General features: G+C 36.7%; 1 protein-coding gene across 2 annotated transcripts in view; it reads left to right on the forward strand.

Annotated features, from left to right (window-relative positions):
- The window catches only part of TBC1D32 (TBC1 domain family member 32), a 207,492-nt gene that overhangs the window by 82,497 nt on the left and 98,236 nt on the right, over window positions 1-26,759 (forward strand). For both annotated transcript variants that reach the window (XM_024996951.2, XM_024996952.2), the window contains 2 exons: window positions 4,906-5,022; window positions 12,634-12,722. In XM_024996951.2, the coding sequence (XP_024852719.1) occupies window positions 4,906-5,022; window positions 12,634-12,722 (206 nt within the window). The remainder of the gene's footprint in view (window positions 1-4,905; window positions 5,023-12,633; window positions 12,723-26,759) is intronic.

Consider the following 26,759-nt stretch of genomic DNA (forward strand, 5'->3'; position numbering starts at 1 on the left):
AAAGGAACTAGAAAAAGAACAAACAAATGCAAATTTAATAGAAGGAAAGAAATAATAAAAATCAAAATAGAAATAGAGAGTAAAAGTGAAAGTAGAAAAACAACAAGCAAACCCAGATGTAACAGAAGAAAAGAAATAATAAAAATTGAAACAGAAATACAGACTAAAAAACCAATAGAAAAGATCAGTAAAACTAACAGCTGATTTTTTGAAAAGATAAGCAAAATTAATAAACCTTTAGCTAGACTTCTCAAAAAAAGAGAGGACCCAAATAGGTTGGAAATGAAAAAGAACTTATAACCAGTATCACAGAAATCATGATATTACTATGGACAGTTATATGCCAATTAAACGGATAACCTAGAATAAATTGTATACTTCTTGGATTTTACCCATCTTTCAAGATTGAATCAGGAATACAAAATATAAACAGTCAGATGACCAGTAATGAAATTGAATCAGTAATTTTTAAAAGACTCCCAACAGACAAAAGGCCAGGATCAGATGGCTTCACAGGTGAATTATATCAGACATTTAAACAATTAATCCTTCTCCTTCTCAAACTATTCCATGTTTGAGATGAAGGAATATTTCAGAATTCAGTCTGTGAGGCCTACATCACCCTGATTCAGAAACAAGACTATGAAAAAAATATATAGGCCAGTATCACTGAAGGTAGTTGCAAAAATCCTCAATAAAATGCTGGCAAATCAAATTCAACCATATATTAAAAGGGTCATACACCATGATCATGTGGATTTATCCCAAGGTTAAAATGATGGTTCAGTATCTGCAAATTAGTTGGTGTGATAGACTACATTAATAATTGAAGGATAAAACTCATATCATCTCAGTAGGTACAGAAAGAGCTTTTGACAAAATTCAACATTCATTTATGAAACTCAACATTCACTGATGTATGAATGGATAAAGAAAATGTGGTGTAGGTATAGAATGAAATATTACTCAGCTATAGAATAAAATGAAATCTTGCCATTTGTGACATGAATGGACCCAGAAAGTATTATACTAAGTGAGAAAAGTCAGATGGAGAAAGACAAATACCATATGATTTCATGTCTATGTGGATTCTATTTTTGGGGGGGATTTAATTTTATTGTTATTTAAATTTTAGGAAACAATGATGTGGCTTCCATATACAAAGAGGTTCATTTAAAAGTTTTAGTCCAGTTTCTCCTTCCTTCTCTCTATAGCTTTGCTTTTGCTGTATGCTAGACAATAGCCCTTGGAGAAGGCACTGGTGACCCACTCCAGTACTCTTGCCTGGAAAATCCCATGGACGGAGGAGCCTGGTAGGCTGCAGTCCATGGGGTCGCTAAGAGTCGGACACGACTGAGCGACTTCACTTTCACTTTTCACGCATTGGAGAAGGAAATGGCAACCCACTCCAGTGTTCTTGCCTGGAGAATCCCAGGGATGGCGGAGCCTGGTGGGCTGCGGTCTATGGGGTTGCACAGAGTCAGACACAACTGACGTGACATAGCAGCAGACAATAGCCCTACATAGTTATGTAAATTTAAATTAAAACTAAAAGTAAAAATTCAGTCTCAATTACGTTAATCATATCTTAAGTGCTTATCTGTAGTCACATGTAGCTAGTGACTATCATACTGTACAGTTTAGAACATAAAATTTCCATTTTATGTTCAGAAATATTTATTTTAAATATTTAAATAAAATAGTTAATTTTATTTAAATATTTAATAAATAAATAAATAAATATTTTATTTATTTAAAATATTTTATGTTCAGAAATATTTTATTTATCACAGAAAATTTTATTGAACAGCCAGGACCATGGAGCTAGGGTAATACTGTTAAATAGTGTCTGAAGATGACTTATTTTGTAGTGAGTAATCTTAGCCTGTAAATAAGAAAATGCTATTCGTTCTGCTATCAATTTTTTGATTATATGTCTTTGACCAAGACACTTCACTTCTCTGGTCCTCAAGTTTTCTCATCTATTAAATGAGAAATTGAATTAAAATATTCTTTCCATTATCTCAGTGTTCTGATTTTTGTGAAAATTCTTTTTTTCCTTTCCTTTTTTAAAATTTATTGATTTTTAAATTGAAGGATAATTATTTTACAGAATTGTGCTGGTTTCTGCCAAACATCAAAATGAATCAGCCATAGGTATACATATGCCCCTTCCCTTTGAAACTTCCCCCCACTTCACTCCCCATCCCACCCCTTTAGGTTGTTACAGAGCCCTAGTTTGAGTTCCCTGAGTCATACAGCAAATTCCCATTGGCTGTCTATTTTACATATATTAATGTAAGTTTCCATGTTAACTCTCTCCATAGATCCCGCCCTCTCCTTACTCACTGCCCCCCACCCCTGTACCCATAAGTCTGTGTTCTATGTCTGGGACTCCATTGCTGCCCTACAAACAATTGCATCAGTACCATATTTCTATATTCTGTATATATATTAGTATATGATATTTGTTTTCTCTTTCTGACGTACTTCACTCTGTTTAAGAGGCTCTAGGTTCATCCACCTCATTTGAACTGACCCAGATAGATTCCTTTTTATGGCTGAGTAACATTCCATTGTATATATGTATCACAGCTTCTTCACTCACTGATTTGTCAATGGACATCTAGGTTGCTCCCATGTACTAACTATTGTAAATAGTGCCACAGTGAACCTTGGGATACATGTGTCTTTTTCAATTTTGGTTTCCTCAGAGTATATGCTTAGTAGTGGGATTGCTGGGTCCTGTAATAGCTTTATTCTTAGTTTTTTTAAGGAATCTCCATACTGAGTTCCTTAGTGACTGTATCAATTTACATTCCCACCAACAGTGCAAGACTGTTCCCTTTTCTCCACACCCTCTCCAGCATTTATTGTTTGTAAACTTTTTGACGATGGCCATTCTGACCAGTATCAGATGATATCTCCTCTTAGTTTGATTTGCATTGCTCTAATAATGAGCAATGTTGAGCATCTTTTCATGTGTTTGTTATCCATCTGTGTATTTTCTTTGGAGAAATGTCTATTTAGGTCTTTTTCCCGCTTTTTGATTGGGTGTTTTTCTGATAATGACTTGTATGAGTGGTTTCTATATTTTGGAAATTAATCCTTTGTCTATTGTGTCATTTGCCATTATTTTCCCCCATTCCGAGGGTTGTCTTTTCACCTTGCTTATAGTTTCCTTTGCTGTGCAAAAGCTTTTAAGTTTAGCTAGGTCCCACTGTTTATTTTTGCTTTTATTTCTATTACTCTAGGAAGTAGATCATAGAGGATCTTGGTGTGATTTATGTCTCAGAGTGTTCTGCCGATGTTTTCCTCTAAGAGTTTTATAGTTTGTGATCTTACATTTAGGTCTTTAATCCATTTTGAATTTATATTTGTGTATGGTGTTAGGAAGTGTTCTAATTTCATTCTTTTATACATAGCTGTCCAGTTTTCCCAGCAACACTTATTGAAGAGGCTATCTTTGCCCCATTGTATATTCTTGCCTCCTTTGTCAAAAATAAGGTAACCTTAGGTGTGTGGATTTATCTCTGGGGGTTCTGTCTTGTTGCATTGGTCTGTATTTCTGTTTTTGTGCCAGACCATACTGTCTTGATGACTGTAGCTTTGTAGTATAGTCTGAAGTCAGGAAGGTTGATTCCTCCAGCTCCATTCTACTTTTCAGGATTACCTTGGCTTGGGGTCTTTTGTGTTTCCATATGAACTGTGAAATTTTTTGTCCTATTTTTGTGAAAAATGCCATTGGATTGGTAATTTGATAGGGATCTCATTGAATCTGTAGATTGCATTTGGTAGTATAATCATTTTATATTTTAGTGAAAATTCTTTATGTGTATGATCTTCAAAATTTCTGAGACTAGTCAACTAGTGAACTGCCAAGAGGAAAACTTAATAGTTACAAATAAATGCAATTAATACAATAAAAACTAAATATACAAGTATTAACAGAATATAGGGCTTCTAGATGTGAATGGACTTAATAAGAAAGCCTTCTATAAAAATGTGGCAAACTTTTGAAAGCTTATAAAGTAACATAATAGGTCAATGGGAGGACTAAAGGGAGCTCCTTAGTAGGAAAAGAAAAGTTTGTATATGTGGCAGTCACTTGAAGGAGACTGCAGGCAGATTGATTGACTGCAGTGATGACTTCAGGCTGAGGAAACTTAATGGCAACTGAGGCTTTTGCAACTGAAGAGAAGAAAAGTGTCAATAAAGTGCCTTGAAAGTCATGCTAAGGACTTTAGATCTAATGTTTAGTACTGGACAACCACCGCATACTTTTGCACAGGGCATCCAAGGAATCAACTGTGCCTGAGAAAAATATTCGGATTCTTGTCAATGAGAGAAGAACAGGAGCTTAAAGTTTTCATGGAGAGATTAACTTGGTAAAATTGCATGAGAAAATGAGCTGATTTTGATAGGAAAAGCCACAGCTTTTTCTAATTAACTGTAATTATTAATAGATTACTTGAATTTCCAGTGAATGTATCATCAGGTAAAGGCTGAAGATAGCCTTGTGACCTGAGTGCTGTAATATATAGAATTCTTTATCTTGCTCCAGAGCCCTGAAGTATTATATTTTCTTACACATCAGATATAAAAATGCAAAGAATGAGAAAAATGTATCATTTCATTATTTTCAGAACCAAACTGTCAGAGATACATGATATTTTAAAACATTTTCCAACTCTCAGGTACATTTTCTTATAGTTTTTATTCATTGTCAGTACATAGATTATTGTTGATGTTAACTATTTTGTACTTATCATAGAAGCATATATTTCAGTTTTATGGGTTGATTAGACTTATTTTAAAAACTCCCATTTGCATTAATGACTCTTCAGTGGATGTGATTGAGAAAAAAAATGAACCATTTGAACAGTTTTTTTTCTTCCCACCTAGTCTTTTCTAGCACTGGTGAACCTGTTATCTTATCCTGCTGTTTTTGAGCTGGTTGGCAATCAAAGCCTTCCTAATAAAGCAGAATATTCTCTTCGTGAAGTCCCAACAAGTGTTATTGTAAGTTATTTTCTTTTAATCTTTCACTTTTATAGTGCTTCTTTTTAAGATGTGTAGTAAAAATGCAATGTAACAGAAAAAAATGGTACAATAAATCACATTTGAAAACCTATTTGATTTATTTACCTATAAGTGAAAGTGAAGTCTCTCAGTTGTGTCCAACTCTTTGCAACCCCATAGACTGTAGCCTACCAGGCTCCTCAGTCCATGGAATTTTCCAGGCAAGAGTACTGGAGCGAGTTGCCATTTCCTTCTCCAGTGTAGAATATTCGCTTCCAAATTATCTGTAAATGGAATCTTTGATCCTGGATGTCTAAAAATGGCAGCACCTATTGAAATAACAACGTTAACGTGAGTTTGAGTAAGCTCCAGGAGTTGGTGATGGGCAGGGAAGCCTGGCGTGCTGCAGTCCATGGGGTCTCAAAGAGTTGGACATGACTGAGCGATTGAACTAAAAGGTTTCCCAAATAAGGAAGAGATCCAGCATATATAAAAGTTAGTGTATTAATTATTTTTAGATGACTCATGTTATTAGTCACATGATTATTTCTCCTTCATTGACTAAGATAATTAGGGATAAATTGTATCTAAGGAGTCCAATATGTTTTCTGCTTATGTTTTAAATGATCTGTGTATTACTGCCCTATGAGGGCAGTATATTCATATTTATTTAATTTGAAACTTATTTTATATTCATATTTCAAAATGGGTAACTTATTTTAATCATTCAAGTGTATTTAGTTACTCATCTTTTGTTAAATTTATGAATTAAACCCCCATTTGTATTTAAATACAAATTAAATATGTGTATATATGCATTACTAAGGAATCATTTAATTCTGAAATCCCAATCATTGAATTTATCTTTTGGTCACTTTGTCCAGTGTGTTGTTTTTCTTATATCATTTTGACCTTTTGAATTCTTTTAATTCTTGTTTACCCTAAACATTTTATTTTCAAGAATTTGCTCTACTTTGGAAATTTTTTGATAATTTATATGAATGAAATACAAATAAAATATTTTTCTCTTTGAACTTTTATATTCTTGAGGTGTCCCAATTTTAGCTTATACTTACTTGTATCTTGGCACTTCTTAAGTAGTTTTATAATTAACCATTTATCTACCTGTCTTCCCTGCTACACTGTGAGGACCTGAAAGCGAGTAGAATATCTTGGTCATATTTACATCTAGTAATAACTGGATCCAGTGAATGGTTTTTGAAAGTATTTCTAATATTATTGCCTTTATTGAAATCTGTTATGGAACACAAGTATTATATTAATACAAATGTGCTGTTATTTAATCTAGAGCAATGGCTTGAGTGTTTGTTCTCAAGTTTTTGTGGATATGCTACAGTGCCTAGTCAAAAATACCTGTCCACTTAAGTAAAGGATTTGTCCTTAATATAATTTTAAAATGATTAACTGCATATAGTTTTGATAGTCCATCTTCTTAATGACACTACATTTTAACCCTGTAAATGAATCACTGCTTCCAATCATCATTTAAACAAGTATAAACACTTATTAAAAAAAAAATTCCCAATCTATGTTGTCTTTTAGCTATCACCCTATAGTTTTCTTTGTCAGAAAGTATCTTGAAAAAATTGCCTATATTTCAATTCTCAACTTCTTTCTCTTGTATCAACTCTAGAAGTCACTGTAATCTGGAGTCTTGTTCTGCCAAAAGTCACTGATAAATACGTAATTCCCTAATCTAATGGAACCTTCCCCTCAGTTCAGTTCAGTTCAGGCGCTCAGTTGTGTCCGACTCTTTGCAATCCCATGAATTGCAGCACGCCAGGCCTCCCTGTCCATCACCAACTCCCAGAGTTCACTCAAACTCACGTCCATCGAGTCGGTGATGCCATCCAGCCATCTCATCCTCTGTCGTCCCCTTCTCCTCTTGCCCCCAATCCCTCCCAGCATCAGGGTCTTTTCCAATGAGTCAACTCTTCGCATGAGGTGGCCAAAGTACTGGAGTTTCAGCTTTAGCATCAGTCCTTCCAAAGAATACCCAGGGCTGATCTTCTTCAGAATGGACTGGTTGGATCTCCTTGCAGTCCAAGGGACTCTCAAGAGTCTTCTCCAACACCACAGTTCAAAAGCACCAATTCTTTGGCACTCAGCTTTCTTCACAGTCCAACTCTCACTCCATACATGACCACTGGAAAAACCATAGCCTTGACTAGACGGACCTTTGTTGGCAAAGTAATGTCTCTGCTTTTGAATATGCTATCTAGGTTGGTCATAACTTTCCTTCCAAGGAGTAAGCGTCTTTTAGTTTCATGGCTGCAGTCACCATCTGCAGTGATTTTGGAGCCCAAAAAATAAAGTCTGATACTGTTTCCACTGTTTCTCCATCTATTTCCCATGAAGTGGTGGGACCGGATGCCATGATCTTAGTTTTCTGAATGTTGAGCTTTAAGCCAACTTTTTCACTCTCCTCTTTCACTTTCATCAAGAGGCTTTTGAGTTCCTCTTCACTTTCTGCCATAAGGGTGGTGTCATCTGTATATCTGAGGTTATTGATATTTCTCCTGGCAATCTTGATTCCAGCTTGTGCTTCTTCCAGCCCAGCATTTCTCATGATGTACTCTGCATATAAGTTAAATAACCTTCCCCTGTATTTAACTTAATTTACCACATTGTGGCATTTAATGGAGTTGATTCATTCCTCCTCATTGTCATTGTCTTCTGTGGCTATGGCACTAGTTCTAGTTCTCTTACAGCTTCTGTGGTCTCTTTTGTGGACTTCTCTTCTGCTGTCTTATGTCCTTTAGGTTCAATCAGTTCAGTCACTCAGTTGTGTCTGACTCTTTGTGACCCCATGTACTGCAGCACATCAGGCTTCCCTGTCCATCACCAACTCGTCAAGCTTGTTCAAAGTCTTGTCCATCATGCCATCTAACTATCTCATCCTCTGTTATCCCCTTCTCCTGACTTCAATTCTTCGCAGCATCAGGGTCTTTGCCAGTGAGTCACCTCTTCACATCAGGTGGCCAAAATATTGGGAGTTTCAGCTTCAGCATCGGTCCTTCTATTGAATATTCAGGACTGATTTCCTTTAGTATTGACTGGTTTGATCTCTTTACAGTCCAAGGGACTCTTAAGAGTCTTCTCCAACACCACAGTTCCACACCTTTAGGTTCATTTCATCCAATTCTGTGGCTTTGGTTGTACATTCACAACTCTCTGAACTGTATCACTTAGACTGCCAGGACTATACCCATAATCTACCAGATAATGGACATTAGGAAAACTCATAGAAATCTTAGATTTAACCATGTCCACAACTGAATATTATGTTTTTCTCTGTCTTAAGTCAATTCCATTTCTTATTTTTCTATCTCAACATATGGCACTATCATTCACATAGTTGAATGAGCTACAAACTGGAAAGTCATTTTTGACTCCTCTTTATGGTAGTTTTTACTATTTATAAATTTTTCTCTCCTTCATGACTTGATCTTATTTACTTTATTTATATTAAGACTACCTTAGTTTAGACCTTTGTTTCTTGTCTAGATTACTCCAGTGATATGTTAACTGTTTTTTCTTCCAGTCTTAGCTCATAAGTTATCCTCACAATAATCCTTTAAAAGTGAAAGCCAGATGCAGTCTTTCTGTTTATTTCCTTATTCCCTTTGTCTCTATACACAGTCCATGCTCCTTCGCATTATCTAATATCTAGTGTAGTCTGTATAGAAGTTTCCTCTGCTGTGTCAAAGATGTCTTTGTTTTTTTTCAGTTTCTCAAGTCATGATCCAAACAAGGTCCACATGTTGCATTCAGTCATTATATCCTTTTCAGTCATTTTCTAAAACATTTTCCCCTTTTTGTTTCCATGCAGTTAACTTATTGGAGAAACTAGGCTACTTTTGCTATGAGTTGTACTAATTGTTTCATTAAGAGATGTGAAATGGTGATTCTAGTCTGTCGTTCTTTTTTGTATTTAACTGAAATTATTTAATAAAGGGAATCCTGAAATACAGTTCTTTCAGAAATAGCAAAATAAATGCTTGATATTTTAATTTGCAGAGTAATAAATTTATGTTCTAGTAATCTGTAAAAGGGAAGTTTTATGATGGTTATTATCATAATGAACTTCTGGATTTTACACATATATTTCAACTCAGTGCAGTCATTATTGCTTTTGATGGTCAAAATATTCTTTCATTGTCTACTGACTCCTTTTGTTATTTGGTAGTTTTATTTATTGATTTATTTGATAGGATATTCCAGGCTCATTGTATACATTTTCTGGTTTAGGCTTTCTCCTCTTCTATTTTAAATATCCCTTTGTCTTTTTCTTACAAGAACACCGTCATTAGATTTAGGGCCTACTTGCTTAATCCAAGATGATCTTATCTGGATTCTTAGTTACCTTTGCAAAGACCCTTTTTCTCAATAGGGTAACAGTCATAGATTTTTGGGATTAGAACATAGACATGCTTTTTCAGGGATAGTTACCATTCAACTCACCACTCTGGCAGAATGGCATTTTCATCTACCTCTTGTCTATAGATTGAATGTTTGTATACCCCCAAATTAATTTATTGAAACTTCATTCCCAGTATGATGATATTTGGAGGTGGGGTTTTTAAGGGGTGAAGTGAAGTGAAGTAAAAGTCTCTCAGTCATGTCCACCTCTTTGTGACCCCATGGATTATACAGTCCATGGAATTCTCCAGGCCAGATTACTGGAGTGGGTAGCCATTCCCTTTTCCAGGGGATCTTCCCAACCCAGGGATTCAACCTAGGTCTCCCACATTGCAGGCAGATTCCTTACCAGCTGAGCCACAGGGGAAGCCCTTTGAGGGGTGAATAGTGCCTAAAAAAAAAAAAAAACCGTTGCCCCTTCTGCCATCTGAAGACACAGCAAAAAATAACTGTCTGTGAGCTAGAAAATAGATCCTCATCAGACACAAAATCTGGCAACTTGATCTTGTACTTCTCAGCCTCCAGAAATGTGAGAAATAAACTTCTGTTGTTTATAAACCACCCAGTCTATGGAATTTTATTATAGTGTCCAGAATGGACTAAGACATTCCCTTCTTTGAAAAAGTACAAGGAAGGACTTTTAATAGACTGAATTCTGCTTATAGATGTTCATGGGCTAACTAGTTGCAAGATACTCCTAATAATGCAAGTATGGGAATATTGGCATTATGGTTGATCTGTTCTTTACCCTTCACTTGGCCCTATCTTAAGTAAAAGGCATCAAATAGCACAAACACAAGCTTTGGGACAATTGTAAACACAATAGGCACTCAAACATATATTGATTTATAGAAAATGAATATTCTTCTTTGTTTTTCCAGTCTTGGTTTCATTCTGGCTTACTTGGTCATTTAATGTATTCTCAAGCTAGACAATATGCTTTAAAAAAAAAAAAAAAAAAAGTACAGAGTTCCTGACTCCTTTTTGCAAGTCCCAAACCTTACTTGCACTGATTTGTTACTGGAAAGCTACTGCTTATTTTAGGAAACATTGCCTTCTTGATACCCATTTTGCTTAGAAACTGAATTTCTCCATAAGGCAGACTTCTCAGGAGTTTCCTTTTCTTCCCTAAGTGGTGATCCATCAATATAATCCTCTTTGAAGAAGAATTCATTTATTGTAACATTTGTTCTCTGAAAAATGCATTATCATTGATAGATTGCTGCAGTTAGCTTATTGGAAATACATTCTATATCCTGTATTCTTACAGTATCTAGTACTTAGATTCAGAGCTAAAACTTTTGAACCATGAAGTGTCAAGAAGTGTTTTGAAACAAGGAATGTCTAGTGAGAAATGGAGTATTTCCTGCTGTATCAGTAAACAAGGATGTCACAGGCATCAGTGATTCTGGGCCTCCAAAGGTGAATTCCTGAACCCTGAGGGTACTCAGGAAGGAGAAAAATACCTTAGTGAGACCAGGCAGCCATTAGGCTCCAGCCACTCCCTGTGGTGAGCACTAAAGAATTCAGGATGTGAACTTAGGATACTGGCCCTAGGATAGGTGAGATGCTAATAAAAGGAATGATTTCTGTGAGTCCAGACTCTTGTATCTTTCCAAACATAGAAAAGTGCTAAATTCCTTAATTTGGGATATCTGGTTTTCTTTAATTCACAAAGATGTTCAGACTACCTGCCTTTTGTTGCAAACTTCTATATAACCTTACCTGCCTTTTGTTGCAAACTTCTGTATAACCTGACTCACACCCCGACCCACCCCCCTAGAGCAGTTTTCTCAGGGTTTCCTGAGATGTTGCCTCTTGAGCTTAAGTCCTAAAAATTTGCATTGAATAAAACATAACTCTCAACTTTAAGGTTGTGACTATTTTTAAGTCAACGCTTGCTAAGAAGCAGACAACAGTGACAGATTCTTAAAGTTAGCAATTCTTTCATTCTTCATTGTTAGGCAGTTTATTTAATATTTGCTGATTGTAAATTCTTGTGCTTACATTATTTACACATTTTTCAAGATATCTGTGGAATGGTAAATGCCTTCCTAAGTGTTCCATGTAAACATTTCAGTTTGTAAGTTTATTAAAAATCCTGTATTTACTGTGTCTTATTATTTTTCAGATGTGATTTTTAAGTCCATTATTTCCTCCTTCTTACAGACTTATTTTGTGGCCTCTTAAGTTATTTGATATGTTCGTACTATTATCTATATTGACCTCAGTAAATATTCTGTGACTTTATTCCCTAGTATAATCTTCCTCTTTTTGCCATATTGGTTACAGAAGTATCTTGAATTTAAACTCATGGAATGTAGCAAGTTTGTTGGTCAGGAAAATGAACAATGAGAGAGAAAGGTATTTGTCTATGAATAAATATCTTAGGCCTAAACAAAGATATGCACAAAAGTCAGGCATTATAGAAAGAAAGCCTTTTAGAGAATGCTCAGAATTTTGTGTTGGGCTTTTATTGTCATTGCTTGGGACAGCTGATGACACCTAGGCATCAAGTTCTCTCTGCATCAGTGATTTTTAAACCTGGTTACCCATTGCAACAACTTTGGGAAGCTTTTACAAGGATGTTAATGCCAGAATTCTACCCTCAGGAATAGTGAGGTAATTGCTCTGGGGTAGAGCCTGGGCAGCTGTTTACTTTTTTAAGTTCCATAGGGTTGTGTTCGGGGTTGGAAACCACTGATTTACATGAGGAGAAGATATCTATTAACAAAATCTCAAATAGTTCCAGATAAAACTAAATCCACTGTTTATGCTTGACATTTGTAGAATTCAAATTTGTTTTTGAAAGTAGTTTACATTTTTAAAAGTTTAAACAGTATTGAACTGGTTACAGTAAGCTGCTCACACAGTACCAAAGTGGGTTATAAATTAATGATTCTCCTTTTTGGCTAAACATTTGATTCATTTCAGGAATGTTTACAAGTCTTAATGTCCATATCACACCCAGACTAATTAATTTAGAATCTCTAGGGGTGAGACTCAGCTATTAATTTAAAAAAAAAATCCCTTTTTTAAATGGCTCTCTACATTCAAATGTAAAGCTCCGTACACTCACATGTAAAGCACAAATCTAAATATTTGTCAATTTGATTTTCTTTAAATGGTTTCAGCCAAGTACAGTCTAACTCTAAGACTGTTTTATAGGATATTATTGACAGACTTATAATTTTGAATTCTGAAGCCAAGATTCGTTCTTTATTCAACTACGAACAATCACACATCTTTGGTCTAAGGTAAGATGCTGAATTTCACTTGGTGTTTTCTATGTTGTAGAAATAGTTGAGCATATGTTCTATATTTATAATATTTAAAATAATTTTATAATATTTTTAAATTTTATAATATTTATGATATAATATTTAAAATTATTTTATTATGTAATATTATTTTTAAAGCATGTTTAAAGGTAATTTGTCTTCTGTAACATTACAGAGTAAATTGTAGTCGTTAGATTTTTACATTGTAGTCTTTGCTGCATTTAAGTTCTGTATTATCACTTTTGCTTGATTTATTAGAGGCATTTTTGTTTACTATTCAGTTTTCTCAGGAGTCAACTGGGGCTTCCCTGCATTGGTATCATTGTAGCCACACGTTCCGGGAAACAAACTGACTCAGAAGGACAATGCAGATAGTGAAGTGCAGTTTATTACACGTGCCCAAGGCAGGGTCTCCTCCTAGCTAAGGAAACCAACCGAGTTTTGTGAAAACCTTATGTATCTTAAGTGTACTGCTCAAGCCCACATCCCCAAATTCCTTAAACCTAGCCTGGAAAATGTTAAAGGGAGATCAATCAGGTTACAGCCATGATTCATAATCAGAAGGGTCAGCTGGTTATACACTGTAGCCTACACCAATGGGTGCCACCAAGATTACAAAGGTCATTGACTACATAGAGGATTATTACATTCTTTTTGGTGACGGGAATTCTTAATATGGAATCTGGTGTTTATCAGTCCGGGAGGCCAGTTTGGCTGTAGCTGTTATCCCCATGGCTCCCAGGCACATGGTCCAGAGCTCACTGAACGTGCATGATGGAGTTTCCTTCTTTTTCAAGATGGAGTCAGCTCAGCCTGTTGCTTTCCTCCCTCAGTATTGGGTAGAATTCCTGCCAAAATGTGGTCTTTTTTAAAAAAAAGGCCTAGAAATGGATGCTATCTTGCCCAGATTTTGCTCCTCAATATTTATCATACTCTTTAACCCAAGGTTTAAATATTTTCTGAATTTATACTCCTTAACATTTAAAAGCAGCTGAATTGAAGAAATGTTCACTTTCATAGGTTCATGGTTTCCTTTCAACTAGCAAAGTAACTTTTTCAAGTATGATGGAGGAGGTCAGTGAGAATGTTCTACCTAAGAAGTAAAGCAATTACTTTTCTAAAATTAGAATTCTCTAATGGTAGTATATAAGTCTTAAACCTTTTTTAAAATTACACTCATTAATAGATGAGCTTCATTTTTGGACTTTCTAGTTCAAAGAAGATAGAAAAAAAAGATATAGCTATTATACTTTTTTGGGTAGTGTGCTTTTTATCTCAAAATGTGTTTTCACATTCAATTTTAACTTTCTGTGAATAGCATCAGATAATCACATAGCAAACAGTGATGAGGATTTCTGGGGAATCCTCCTTTTGAATAGCAAGTATTTTTCTGAGTTTTCTAATTGTGGACCGTAGATTTTGGCCTCTTCTTATTAATGCATTGAATGAATTTTTTTTCTATATGTTTTCTTTCTTTTATAAAGTAATATTTTCCTCTGGTATTCTGGCTAAATTTTTAACAGTAGGATTTTAAGTCACGTAAAAAGCAATCCAAGAAGTAAAATACTCCTGAGGATAAAGTATACTGATGTGCGTGTGTGTGCCTTCTTATAATGTTTAAATGGAGTCATTCTCTCCTACATGAAAAAGATTTACCATTCTATTCTTGATACATGTAATAACCATCAATATAGTGGTTAGCAACATGGAGTCAGACTGCCTGCTGTTTACTAGTTGTATAAAGTGAGATCTCTTGGACTGCAAAAAAGATCCAGCCAGTCCATTCTAAAGGAAATCAGTCCTGAATATTCATTGGAAAGCTGATGTTGAAGCTGAAACTCCAATACTTTGGCCACCTGATGTGAAGAGCTGACTCATTTGAAAAGACCCTGATGCTGGGAAGGATTGAAGGCAGGAGGAAAAGGGGATGACAGAGAATGAGATAGTTGGATGGCATCACCGACTTGATGGACATGAGTTTGAGTAAACTCCGGGAGTTGGTGATGGGCAGGGAGGCCTCATGTGCTGCAGTCCATGGAGTCACAAAGAGTCAGACATGACTGAGTGACTAAACAGAACTGAAAGTGAGATGTCAGTTACTCATCTATAAAATGGAGGATAATTGTATATCTCCTCATAGAGTTACCCTGAGACTTACATATGAAAAATTAGAAGGGTATAGCAGTGCTTGACACATAGAAAGCACTATAAAAATGTTAGTAATAGATACAGAGAAGCAGTACTTGAAGTGTTTCTTTATATCTGTCTACTTGCTCTATACTATTTTTGATTTTTACTTAGGAAATAAATTTTAACTTCATTTTTTGAGTATCTCTGTAGTCTTCTAGATGCTGCCAGGTAATAGGCTATTTATAATGTCAGCATTCAAACAACTTTTTGAAGAAAAATTCGTATTTTAATTTTATGTTCCTTTTAACAGATTTTTCCTTGACAGGAAGTTTGTTTTATTGTATTTTAAAGTCCATCCTTATAATACTCAGTTATGTTTTTAAGTTATGCATCTCAAGTTAGTTTATTTTCATTTTTCTACTGATTCCATCTAGCATTGGTCACTGAGGTCCAATGGTGATAATTTAAATCATAGCTTCAGTTCAGTTCAGTTCAGTCGCTCAGTCGTGTCCGACTCTTTGCAACCCCATGAATCGCAGCACACCAGGCCTCCCTGTCCATCACCAACTCCCGGAGTTCACCCAGACTCACATCCATTGAGTCAGTGATGCCATCCAGCCATCTCATTCTCTGTCGTCCCCTTCTCCTCCTGCTCCCAATCCCTCCCAGCATCAGGGGCTTTTCCAATGAGTCAACTCTTCGCATGAGGTGGCCAAAGTACTGGAGTTTCAGCTTTAGCATATTCCTTCCAAAGAAATCCCAGGGCTGATCTCCTTCAGAATAGACTGGTTGGATCTCCTTGCAGTCCAAGGGACTCTCAAGAGTCTTCTCCAACACCACAGTTCAAAGGCATCAATTCTTTGGCACTCAGCCTTCTTTACAGTCCAACTCTCACATCCATACATGACCACAGGAAAAACCATAGCCTTGACTAGACGAACCTTTGTTGGCAAAGTAATGTCTCTGCTTTTCAATATGCTATCTAGGTTGGTCATAACTTTCCTTCCAAGGAGTAAGCGTCTTTTAATTTCATGGCTGCAATCACCATCTGCAGTGATTTTGGAGCCCCCAAAAATAAAGTCTGCCACTGTTTCCACTGTTTCCCATCTATTTCCCATGAAGTGATGGGACCGGATGCCGTGATCTGCGTTTTCTGAATGTTGAGCTTTAAGTCAACTTTTTCACTCTCCACTTTCACTTTCATCAAGAGGCTTTTTAGTTCCTCTTCACTTTCTGCCATAAGGGTGGTGTCATCTGCATATCTGAGGTGATTGATATTTCTCCTGGCAATCTTGATTCCAGCTTGTGCTTCCTGCAGCCCAGCGTTTCTCATGATGTACTCTGCATATAAGTTAAATAAGCAGGGTGACAATATACAGCCTTGACGTACTCCTTTTCCTATTTGGAACCAGTCTGTTGTTCCATTTCCAGTTCTAACTGTTGCTTCCTGACCTGCATACAAATTTCTCAAGAGACAGGTCAGGTGGTCTGGTATTCCCATCTCTTTCAGAATTTTCCACAGTTGATTGTGATCCACACAGTCAAAGGCTTTGGCATAGTCAATAAAGCAAAATAGATGTTTTTCTGGAACTCTCTTGCTTTTTCCATGATCCAGGGGATGTTGGCAATTTGATCTCTGGTTCCTCTGCCTTTTCTAAAACCAGCTTGAACATCAGGAAGTTCACGGTTCACATATTGCTGAAGCCTGGCTTGGAGAATTTTGAGCATTACTTTACTAGCGTGTGAGGTGAGTGCAATTGTGTGGTAGTTTGAGCATTCTTTGGCTTTGCCTTTAAATCCCATTTCTTAGTATTTGGGATTTTTGCCTGTATCATTTTTTCTCAGTCCCACAATTTTTTGGTTTGTTTCTAATTGTACCATTCTCTTCAGTGGCTCATCTTGTTAATGTGTTTGATTTCTTCATTTAGCATTGCTTTCTTCCATTCACTTTATTTTTTTTCCCCTTGCTTCAAAAATCTAGACTAGCATAATGTTAAGTTTTATACAATATCTTTAGGTTTTCCACAGCACTTAGATAAGGCTAATTTGGGGCTTAGGGAAATGTGGATTTACACTTTCAGCAGCATCACATCCTATTTAAGTTTCTGAATTTTTATTTGCCAGGGTCTTATATTGTAAACGGCTAATACTCAAGAAGGTTGCTTCTTTGATTAGCTCTCCTAAACCTCTTTGTTTCCACATCAACAGTGTGCAGACTTGCCTTTACATGTCCCAATTTATATTGAAATGCAGCAAAACATATGCACAAGAAACTTCTCTTGATATCATGTCTCTCTGCAGTCACTTCCTATTTCTTTTCCTCTTGCAGCAAAACATATCTGCACAAACTGTCCCTGCTTGCTCACCTCTCTTTACTCCTCAGCCCACTTAAGATTTGATATTGACTTGTACAGCTCTGTCAGAGTTGCACATCCTATTCATCTCAAGGTCACTTGCAGCTTCTATGCTGATGAATCTAGTGGATTCTATATTCTCATCTTGCTGTAAGCAAGACATTGACATAATGGGAGATTTCTTTCTATATGAGAATTCTTTTACCTTCTGTGATAGCACATACTCCTATGGCTGCAGTTTCTGCTCTTTTTCATTTTCTAGGCAACCTCTGATTGATGGAATACTCAGGGCTTGGTTCTGAATCCACTTTTTCCTTTATGCTCTACCTGTAGTTCATTCACTTTTGCTTTTGCCTTTTAGTACATCTGTATGCCAGTGGATGTCCCAGTTTTTATCCCCAGTGTAAATCATTATTCTGAACTACCAGACGACTCATTGAGTCATCTTAATTTTCTTTGCATTTCAAAAAATAATTTGTTTTTATTATAAAGAAATTAACCAATGCAGGTAATTAAATATAATAAATGAAATTTCTAATAACTCTGAAAGTGACATTATCAACATTGAGGAAAATCATTCTAGATGTCTTTCTATGCATATACAGACAGAAGAATAGATATGTGGAAATAGTTTATAAAAATGGAATCATTGTTTCCATTTAAAATTCAAAATGAATTTCATAGAAAAGAAAAAGAAACCCTAGTGAGACAGAAAGAATTGCTGAATTTCAAATAGCTGTCTTTTCACTTGAGAGGTAATTATATCCCCAGCATTTCCTCTAAGGTTAAGAAAAAAGATTATATAAAATACTTCAAGTGGTCTGAGCATTATGTCTCACTTTTATAAAGTATTGATTGACTCTCTGCTATAAAAAAGCTGAGGACATTAATGTTCTCATTGATTTGGCCTCCCAGCTTCCTATGTTAGAAGGATGTGCTCCTGCCATTTCCTGACCTACCTTCATGAGTCAGAGACTCTATTTTCCTCTCTACCCAGGAAGGAAATGAAGCTAATCTGGGTTTCTTGTAGTGACCTAAGATGAGCAATACTTTTTATATTTGACTAGAGTAAAATTTAAAAAATTTTAGTTTTCTCTATTTACTTAGCCAGTTTTTTTTTTTTTTAACTTGGAAGACATTCACATTTATATTTACTTTCCCAAATCGCCAGCTGTGCGTATGTTGTTGTTGTTCAGTTGCTCAGTTGTGTCTGACTCTTTGTGACCGCATGGACTGCAGAACACCAGGCTTCCCTGTCCTTCACCATATCCCAGAGTTTGCTCACACTCATGTCCATTGAGTCGGTGATGCCATCCAACCATCTCATCCTCTGTGAGTGGCTTGTATCTCCAAGAGGAAAGCATAGCACCCTCGAGTGACTGTAATATCCAATGAAGAATTCAGTCTTTGGTCAAAGCATTAAGGGTTCCTAGATTTGGTCCCATTAGCCCTGTTTGAAATGACCTAACAACCAGCACTTTTGAACTCTTTGAACACGTAGCTCCACTACATGTAGGAGATGTAATAATGTGTAAATATGATGTGATGCTCATTCTCTTTAACCTTGCTATCTAGTGAGAAATTGGATGTTGATAATGAAAAATGTGAGGTAATTAATGCAGAAAAGAATAGCATCTTTATAAAGCTCTCCATCATCCCATTTTAAATAATTTGACAGTTCCAGACTCTATGTGGCTTTCAAGGAGCTCCATGATATCTTCACCTCCTATGTATATTATTAATATTTTCTACCTTCCTCACCCTGAACTAATGTAGGTTAGACTTTGTTCCATCAAGCACAGTGTTTATTATTGCCTCTATACCTGTTTGTCTTGAATGTTATCTTCACTTTTGCCATCTTTGTTAAAATTTGGATCATCCTCTTTCAAGGCAAAGCTTTCTTTATGAATTACTTTCTCCTTGACTTATTATAGCATATAGTGAAAATCGTTCAGTCATGTCCGACTCTTTGTGACCCCATGGACTATACAGTCCGTGGAATTCTCCAGGCCAGGATACTGGAGTGGGTAGCCTTTTCCTTCTCCAGGGGATCTTCCCAACCCAGGGATCAAACCCAGTTCTCCCACATTGCAGGCAGATTCCTTACCAGCTGAGCCCCAAAGTAAGCCCTATTATAGCATACTCTGATCTTTTAATTTTCCTGGATGTCCATTGCCTTTTTGGTCATTCACAAGGACTTAATTTTATTTTTCTCTCTGACTAAGACTTAAATCTTCCTGAGGGAGTATCATTTTCTTTTACTTTCATGCCACCTCATTGCCTAGTACTTTTTGGTTATTGGGTTAATATTCATTTGCTAACTCTGTTGATTAAGACAGTTGCCTGGAAACTTTTTCAAAGAAGCTGTGCATTTATTATATGCTATGTGCAAATTATTTTCTTAAACATGTCTTTTAAGGACACTAATTAAGGCACAGTGAGGTTTTTATCCTCTATAATTTGAGGTGTAATTGTCTGTAATTTGAGATGTAATTGACATAATATAGTTCAGGTGATAGTTGTATATATTGTGAAATATACTTGTATATATTGTGTATAAATGTGTGAAGTAGACTTCAACACAGAAGTCTACTTAAGATCATCAGCATGCATGCATAGTTAATAGGAATCGTTTTTTTCTTGTAATGAGAACATTGAAGATTTACTGTCTTAACAACTTCCAAATGTAGTACACGTTCTCTTGACCCATCTTGCCCTTCCACTATCCTTTGGCAGTCAGTCTGTTCTCTATGCATGAACTGTTTTTTTTTTTTTATTCCACATGTAAGTGATCATACAGTATTTGTCTTTCAGACTTATTTCACTTACTGTAATGCTCTCAAGGCCAATTCATGTTGCGAATGGAAAGATTTTGTTTTGTATGGCTGAATAATCTCATTATATATATATATTTTTTTTCTTTATCCATTTATACATCAATTGAAATTTAGTTTGTTTCATTTCTTTCCTTTTATAAACAATGCTGCTATGAACTTGGGGGTATATATATCTTTTTGAATTAGTGTTTTCATTTTCTTTGGGTAAAATATACGGAAGCAAAATTGCTGTATCATATGGTACTTATATTTTTAATTTTTTGAGAAACCTCTGTACTGTATTCTGTGGTGGCTGTACCAACTTGTGTTTCCACCAACAGTGCACAAGAGTTCCCTTTTCTCCATATCCTAACATTATTTCTTGGTATTTGGATAATAGCCATTCTAACAAGTGTGAGGTAGTTTTGATTTGCATTACCCTGGTGATTAGGGAATCTGAGCATCTTTTCATGTACCTGTTGGCCATTTGTTGTCTTTGGAAAAATGTATATTTAGACCCTCTTCCCATTTTTAAATTATATATATACATATATATATTTTGTTTTTGTTTTTGAGTTGGATGAGTTCTTTATACATTTTGGATTATTAGCCCCTTATCAGCTATATGGTGTGCAGCTTTTTCTCTCTCATTATTTAGGTTGTCTTTTCATTCTATTGATTTTCTTAGTGTCATCTGGTCCCACTTACTTATTTTTGTTTTTGTCTTTTCTTTTTGTTGTCAGATCCCATGAGCAACTTGATGTTGTTCAAGGTTTAGCAGTTTTAAGATTTTATTAACCATCTTTTTGGAGAACAGAATGGCAACCCACTCCAGTATTCTTGCCTGGAGAATCCCATGGACAGAGGAGCCTGGTAGGCTACGGTCCATGGGGTTGCAAAGAGTCAGACATGACTGAGTGACTAAGCAGCAACCATCTTTAGGCTGCTGCTGCTGCTGCTAAGTCGCTTCAGTCGTGTCCGACTCTGTGCGACTCCATAGATGGCAGCCCACCAGCCTCCCCCGTCCCTGGGATTCTCCAGGCAAGAATACTGGAGTGGGTTGCCATTGCCTTCTCCAATGCATGAAAGTGAAATGTGAAAGGGAAGTCTCTCAGTCATGTCTAACCCTTAGCAACCCCATGGACTGCAGCCTACCAGGCTCCTCCATCCATGGGATTCTCTAGGCAAGAGTACTGGAGTGGGGTGCCATTGCCTTCTCTGATCTTTAGGCTAGAAGAACATTATACTCTTCCCTAGACTATTTTATTTCAATATGAAAACTGTATTTTATAGAGAAAAAAGTTACATCATTATTAATATAAATAGTCTTTATCTCAAACTGTAAATTATGTTTTAGTTATTGATTTTAGAATTGCTTATTTTTAACATCTTAAATCTTAGGTAGTCATTCTTAATTATACACATTAAAATTTAATATGGTTAAAAATGTTAATATAGTTCTCCTAAAATCTATTATAATATGTCTTCATTTGAAACTCTAATGTGGCCTATTTGTTAATTTTCCTCAAAATAAAACTCAGGAATCCAAATTTAAAGAACAGCCTTTAAAATTAATCATTTTCTATTTTATTTTATATCAATGAATAGTAAATTTTATACACATTATAATGAATATTTTTTTGCATAACTAACTTCTTTATAGAAAGTTTGACCTGGAAGATGACTTGAAGAGGAAAAATAAAAAAATACATATTTGTTTTTCAGTTTAGAAACAGTCTGGTTATCTTGAATATAGAAAAGTGTTAATATTCCATCACAACAAAACATCAAACTATTTATTTCCAGTGACCCAGATGCCAGGTAAACTTAAATCTTATTAACACTGGTAATAAATAATTTTAAAAATCTTTTGTAATCTTTCTTTAACATCAAAAATTAGAATATAACCACAAAACTGTCCACATTTTGGGTTCTGGATATACACACATGCATATATAAAAAACATGATTTTATTCTATTAAGTTAATTTAAAGAAGGTAATCTTTAAACAGCTCAGGTCAAACAGAAGATTGCAAGAGTGAACATAGATATTTTAAGAATCAGTGAACTAAAATGGATCGGAATGGGCAAATTTAATTCAGATGACCCCTGTATCTATTACTGTGGGCAAGAATCCCTAAGAAGAAATGAAGTAGCTCTCATAGTCAACAAAAGAGTCCAGAATGCAGTAATTGGGTGCCATCTCAAAAATGACAGAATGATCTCTGTTCGTTTCCTAGGCAAACCATTCAATATCACAGTAATCCAAGTCTATGCCCCAGCCACTAATGCCGAAGAAACTGAAGTTGAATGGTTCTGTGAAGACCTACAAGACCTGCTAGAACTAACACCCAAAAAAGATGTCCTTTTCATCAAAGGGGACTGGAATGCAAAAGTAGGAAGTCAAGAGATCCTTGTAGTAACAGTCAAGTTTGGCCTTGGAGTACAAATTGAAGCAGGTCAAAGGCTAACAGAGTTTTGCCAAGAGAACACACTGGTCATAGCAAACACTAACTTCAGCCGTACAAGAGATGACTACACATGACATCACCAGATGGTCAATACCGAAATAAGAATGATTATATTCTTTGCAGCCAAAGATGGAGAAGCTCTATACAGTCAGCAAAAACAAGACCACGAGCTGACTGTGCTTCAGATCATGAACTCTTTATTGCCAAATTTAGACTTAAATTGAAGAAAGTAGGGAAAACCACTAGACCATTCAGTTCTGACCTAAATCAAATCCCTTATGATTATACAGTAGAAGTGACAAGGAGAGTCAAAAGATTAGATCTGATAGACCGAGTACCTGAAGAACTGTGGACAGAGGTTCTAAACATTGTACAGGAGGCGGTGCTCAAAACCACCCACAAGAAAAAGAAATGCAAAAAGACAGAATGATTGTCTGAGGAGCCCTTGCAACTAGCTAAGAAAAGAAGAGAAGTGAAAGACAAAGGAGAAAAGGAAAGATGTATCCATATGAATGGAGAATTCCAAAGAATAGCAAGGAGAGAGATAAGAAAGCCTTCCTAAGTGATCAGTGCAAAGAAATAGAGGAAAACAATAGAATGGGAAAGACTAGCGGTCTCTTCAAGAAAATTAGAGATAACCAAGGGAAGATTTCATGTAAAGATGGGCACAATAAAGGACAGAAACAGTATGGACCTAACAGAAGCAGACAATATTTAGAAGAGGTGACAAGAGTACACAGAAGTAGGTCCTCATGACTCTAGGTAACTGTGATGGTGTGATGACTCACCTAGAGCCAGATATCCTGGAGTGTGAAGTCAAGTGGGCCTTAGGGAAGCATTGCTATGAACAAAGCTAGTCAAGGTGATGGAATTCCAGCTGAGCTATTTCAAATCCTAAAAGGTGATGCTGTGAAATGCTGTGCTCAATATGCCAGCAAATTTGGAAAACTCAGCAGTGGCCACAACTGGAAAATGTCAGTTTTCATTCTAATCCCAAGGAAAGGTAATGCCAGAGAATGTTCAAACTCATGTGCACTCATCTCACGTGCTAGCAAGTAATGCTCAAAATTCTCTAAGCAAGGCTTCAACAGTACATGAACTGAGAACTTGCAGAATGTCAAGCTGGATTTATAAAAGGCAGAGGAACCAGAGAGCAAATTGCCAACATCCATTGAATCATAGAAAAAGCAACAGAATTCCAGAAAAACATGTACTTCTGCTTCATTGACTATGCTAAAGCTGTGTGGATCACAACAAACTGAAAGAGATGGGAATACCAGACCTCCTTACGTACCTCCTGAGATGTCTTTATGAAAGTCAAGAAGCAATAATTAGAACCGGACATGGAACAACAGACTGGTTCCAAATTGGGAAAGGAGTACATCAAGGCTGTATATTCTCAGCCTGCTTATGTAACTTCTATGCAGAGTACATCATGCAAAATGCCAGACTGGATGAAGCACAAGCTGGCATCAAGATTGCTGGGACAAATATCAATAGCCTCAGATATGTAGATGACACCACCTTTATGACAGAAAGCAAAGAGGAACTAAAGAGCCTCTTGATGAAAGTGAAAGAGGAGTGTGAAAAAGCTGACTTAAAAGTTAGCATTTAAAAATTGAAGATCCTGACATCTGGTCCCATCACTTCATGGCAAATAGATGGGGAAACAATGAAAACAATGAGAGACTTTATTTTCTTGGGCTCCAAAATCACTGCAGATTGTGAATGCAGCCATGAAATTAAAAGGTGATTGCTCCTTGGAAGAAAAGCTATGACCACCCTTGACAGCATTTTAAAAAACGGAGAGATTACTTTACCAAGGATGATCCATATAGTCAAAGCGATGGTTCTTCCAGTAGTCATGTATGGATGTGAGAGTTGGACCATAAAGAAGGCTGAGTGCTGAAGAATTGATGCCTTTAACTCTGGTGTTGCAGAAGAGTCTTGATAGTCCCTTGGACAATAAAGAGTTCAGTTCAGTTCAGTTGCTCAGTCGTGTCTGACTCTTTGCGACCCCATGAATTGCAGCACGCCAGGCCTCCCTGTCCATCACCAACTCCCGGAGTTCACCCAGACTCACGTCCATCGAGTCGTGATGCCATCCAGCCATCTCATTCTCAGTCATCCCCTTCTCCTCCTTCCCCTAATCCCTCCCAGCATCAGAGTCTTTTCCAGTGAGTCAACTCTTCGCATGAGGTGGCCAAAGTACTGGAGTTTGAGCTTTAGCATCATTCCTTCTAAAGAAATCCCAGGGCTGATCTCCTTCAGAATGGACTGGGTGGATCTCCTTGCAGTCCAAGGGACTTGCAAGAGTCTTTTCCAGCACCACAGTTCAAAGGCATCAATTCTTCGGCGCTCAGCCTTCTTCACAGTCCAACTCTCACATCCGTACATGACCACAGGAAAAACCATAGCCTTGACTAGACGAACCTTTGTTGGCAAAGTAATGTCTCTGCTTTTCAATATGCTATCTAGGTTGGTTATAACCTTCCTTCCAAGGAGTAAGCGTCTTTTAATTTCATAGCTGCAGTCACCATCTGCAGTGATTTTGGAGCCCCCAAAAATAAAGTCTGCCACTGTTTCCACTGTTTCCCCATCTATTTCCCATGAAGTGATGGGACCGGATGCCGTGATCTTTGTTTTCTGTAGGTTGAGCTTTAAGCCAACTTTTTCACTCTCCACTTTCACTTTCATCAAGAGGCTTTTTAGTTCCTCTTCACTTTCTGCCATAAGGGTGGTGTCATCTGCATGTCTGAGGTTATTGATATTTCTCCTGGCAATCTTGATTCCAGCTTGTGCTTCTTCCAGCCCAGCGTTTCTCATGATGTACTCTGCATAGAAGTTAAATAAGCAGGGTGACAATATACAGCCTTGACGTACTCCTTTTCCTATTTGGAACCAGTCTGTTGTTCCATGTCCAGTTCTAACTGTTGCTTCCTGACCTGCATACAAATTTCTCAAGAGGCAGGCCAGGTGGTCTGGTGTTCCCATCCCTTCCAGAATTTTCCATACTTTATTGTGATCCACACAGTCAAAGGCTTTGGCCTAGTCAATAAAGCAGAAATAGATGTTTTTCTGGAACTCTCTTGCTTTTTCCATTATCCAGCGGATGTTGGCAATTTGCTCTCTGGTTCCTCTGCTTTTTCTAAAACCAGCTTGAACATCAGAAAGTTCACGGTTCACATATTGCTGAAGCCTGGCCTGGAGAATTTTGAGCATTACTTTACTAGTGTGTGAGATGACTGCAATTGTGTGGTAGTTTGAGCATTCTTTGGCATTGCTTTTCTTTGGGATTTGAATGAAAATTGACCTTTTGCAGTCTTGTGGCCACTGCTGAGTTTTCCAAATTTGTTGGCATATTGAGCGCAGCACTTTCACAGCATCATCTTTCAGGATTTGAAAGAGCTCAACTGGAATTCCATCACCTCAACTAGCTTTGTTTGTAGTGATACTTTGTAAGACCCACTTGACTTCACATTCCAGGATGTCTGGCTCTAGGTGAGTGATCACACCATCGTGATTATCTGGGTCGTGAAGATCTTTTTTGTACAGTTCTTCTGTGTATTCTTGCCACCTCTTCTTAATATCTTCTGCTTCTGTTAGGTCCATACCATTTCTGTCCTTTATCAAGCCCATCTTTGCATGAAATGTTCCCTTCGTATCTCTAATTTTCTTGAAGAGATCTCTAGTCTTTCCCATTTTGTTGTTTTCCTCTGTTTTTTTGCATTGACCCGTGAGGAAATCTTTCTTATCTCTTCTTGCTATTCTTTGGAACTCTGCATTCAGATGCTTATATCTTTCCTTTGCTCCTATGCTTTTCACTTCTCTTCTTTTCACAGCTATTTGTAAGGCCTTCCCAGACAGCCATTTTGCTTTTTTTTGCATTTCTTTTCCATGGGGATGGTGTTGATCCCTGTCTCCTGTACAATGTCATGAACCTCATTCCATAGTTCATCAGGCACTCTATCTATCAGATCTAGGCCCTTAAATATATTTCTCACTTCCACTGTATAATCATAAGGGATTTGTTTAGGCCATACCTGTATGGTCTAGTGGTTTTCCCTACTTTCTTCAATTTAAGTCTGAATTTGGCAATAAGGAGTTCATGGTCTGAGCCACAGTCGGCTCCTGGTCTTGTTTTTGCTGACTGTATAGAGCTTCTCCATCTTTGGCTGCAAAGAATATAATCAATCTGATTTCGGTGTTGACCATCTGGTGATGTCCACGTGTAGAGTCTTC

Source organism: Bos taurus, chromosome 9 (assembly GCF_002263795.3).
Source record: "Bos taurus isolate L1 Dominette 01449 registration number 42190680 breed Hereford chromosome 9, ARS-UCD2.0, whole genome shotgun sequence".
NCBI lineage: Eukaryota > Metazoa > Chordata > Mammalia > Artiodactyla > Bovidae > Bos > Bos taurus.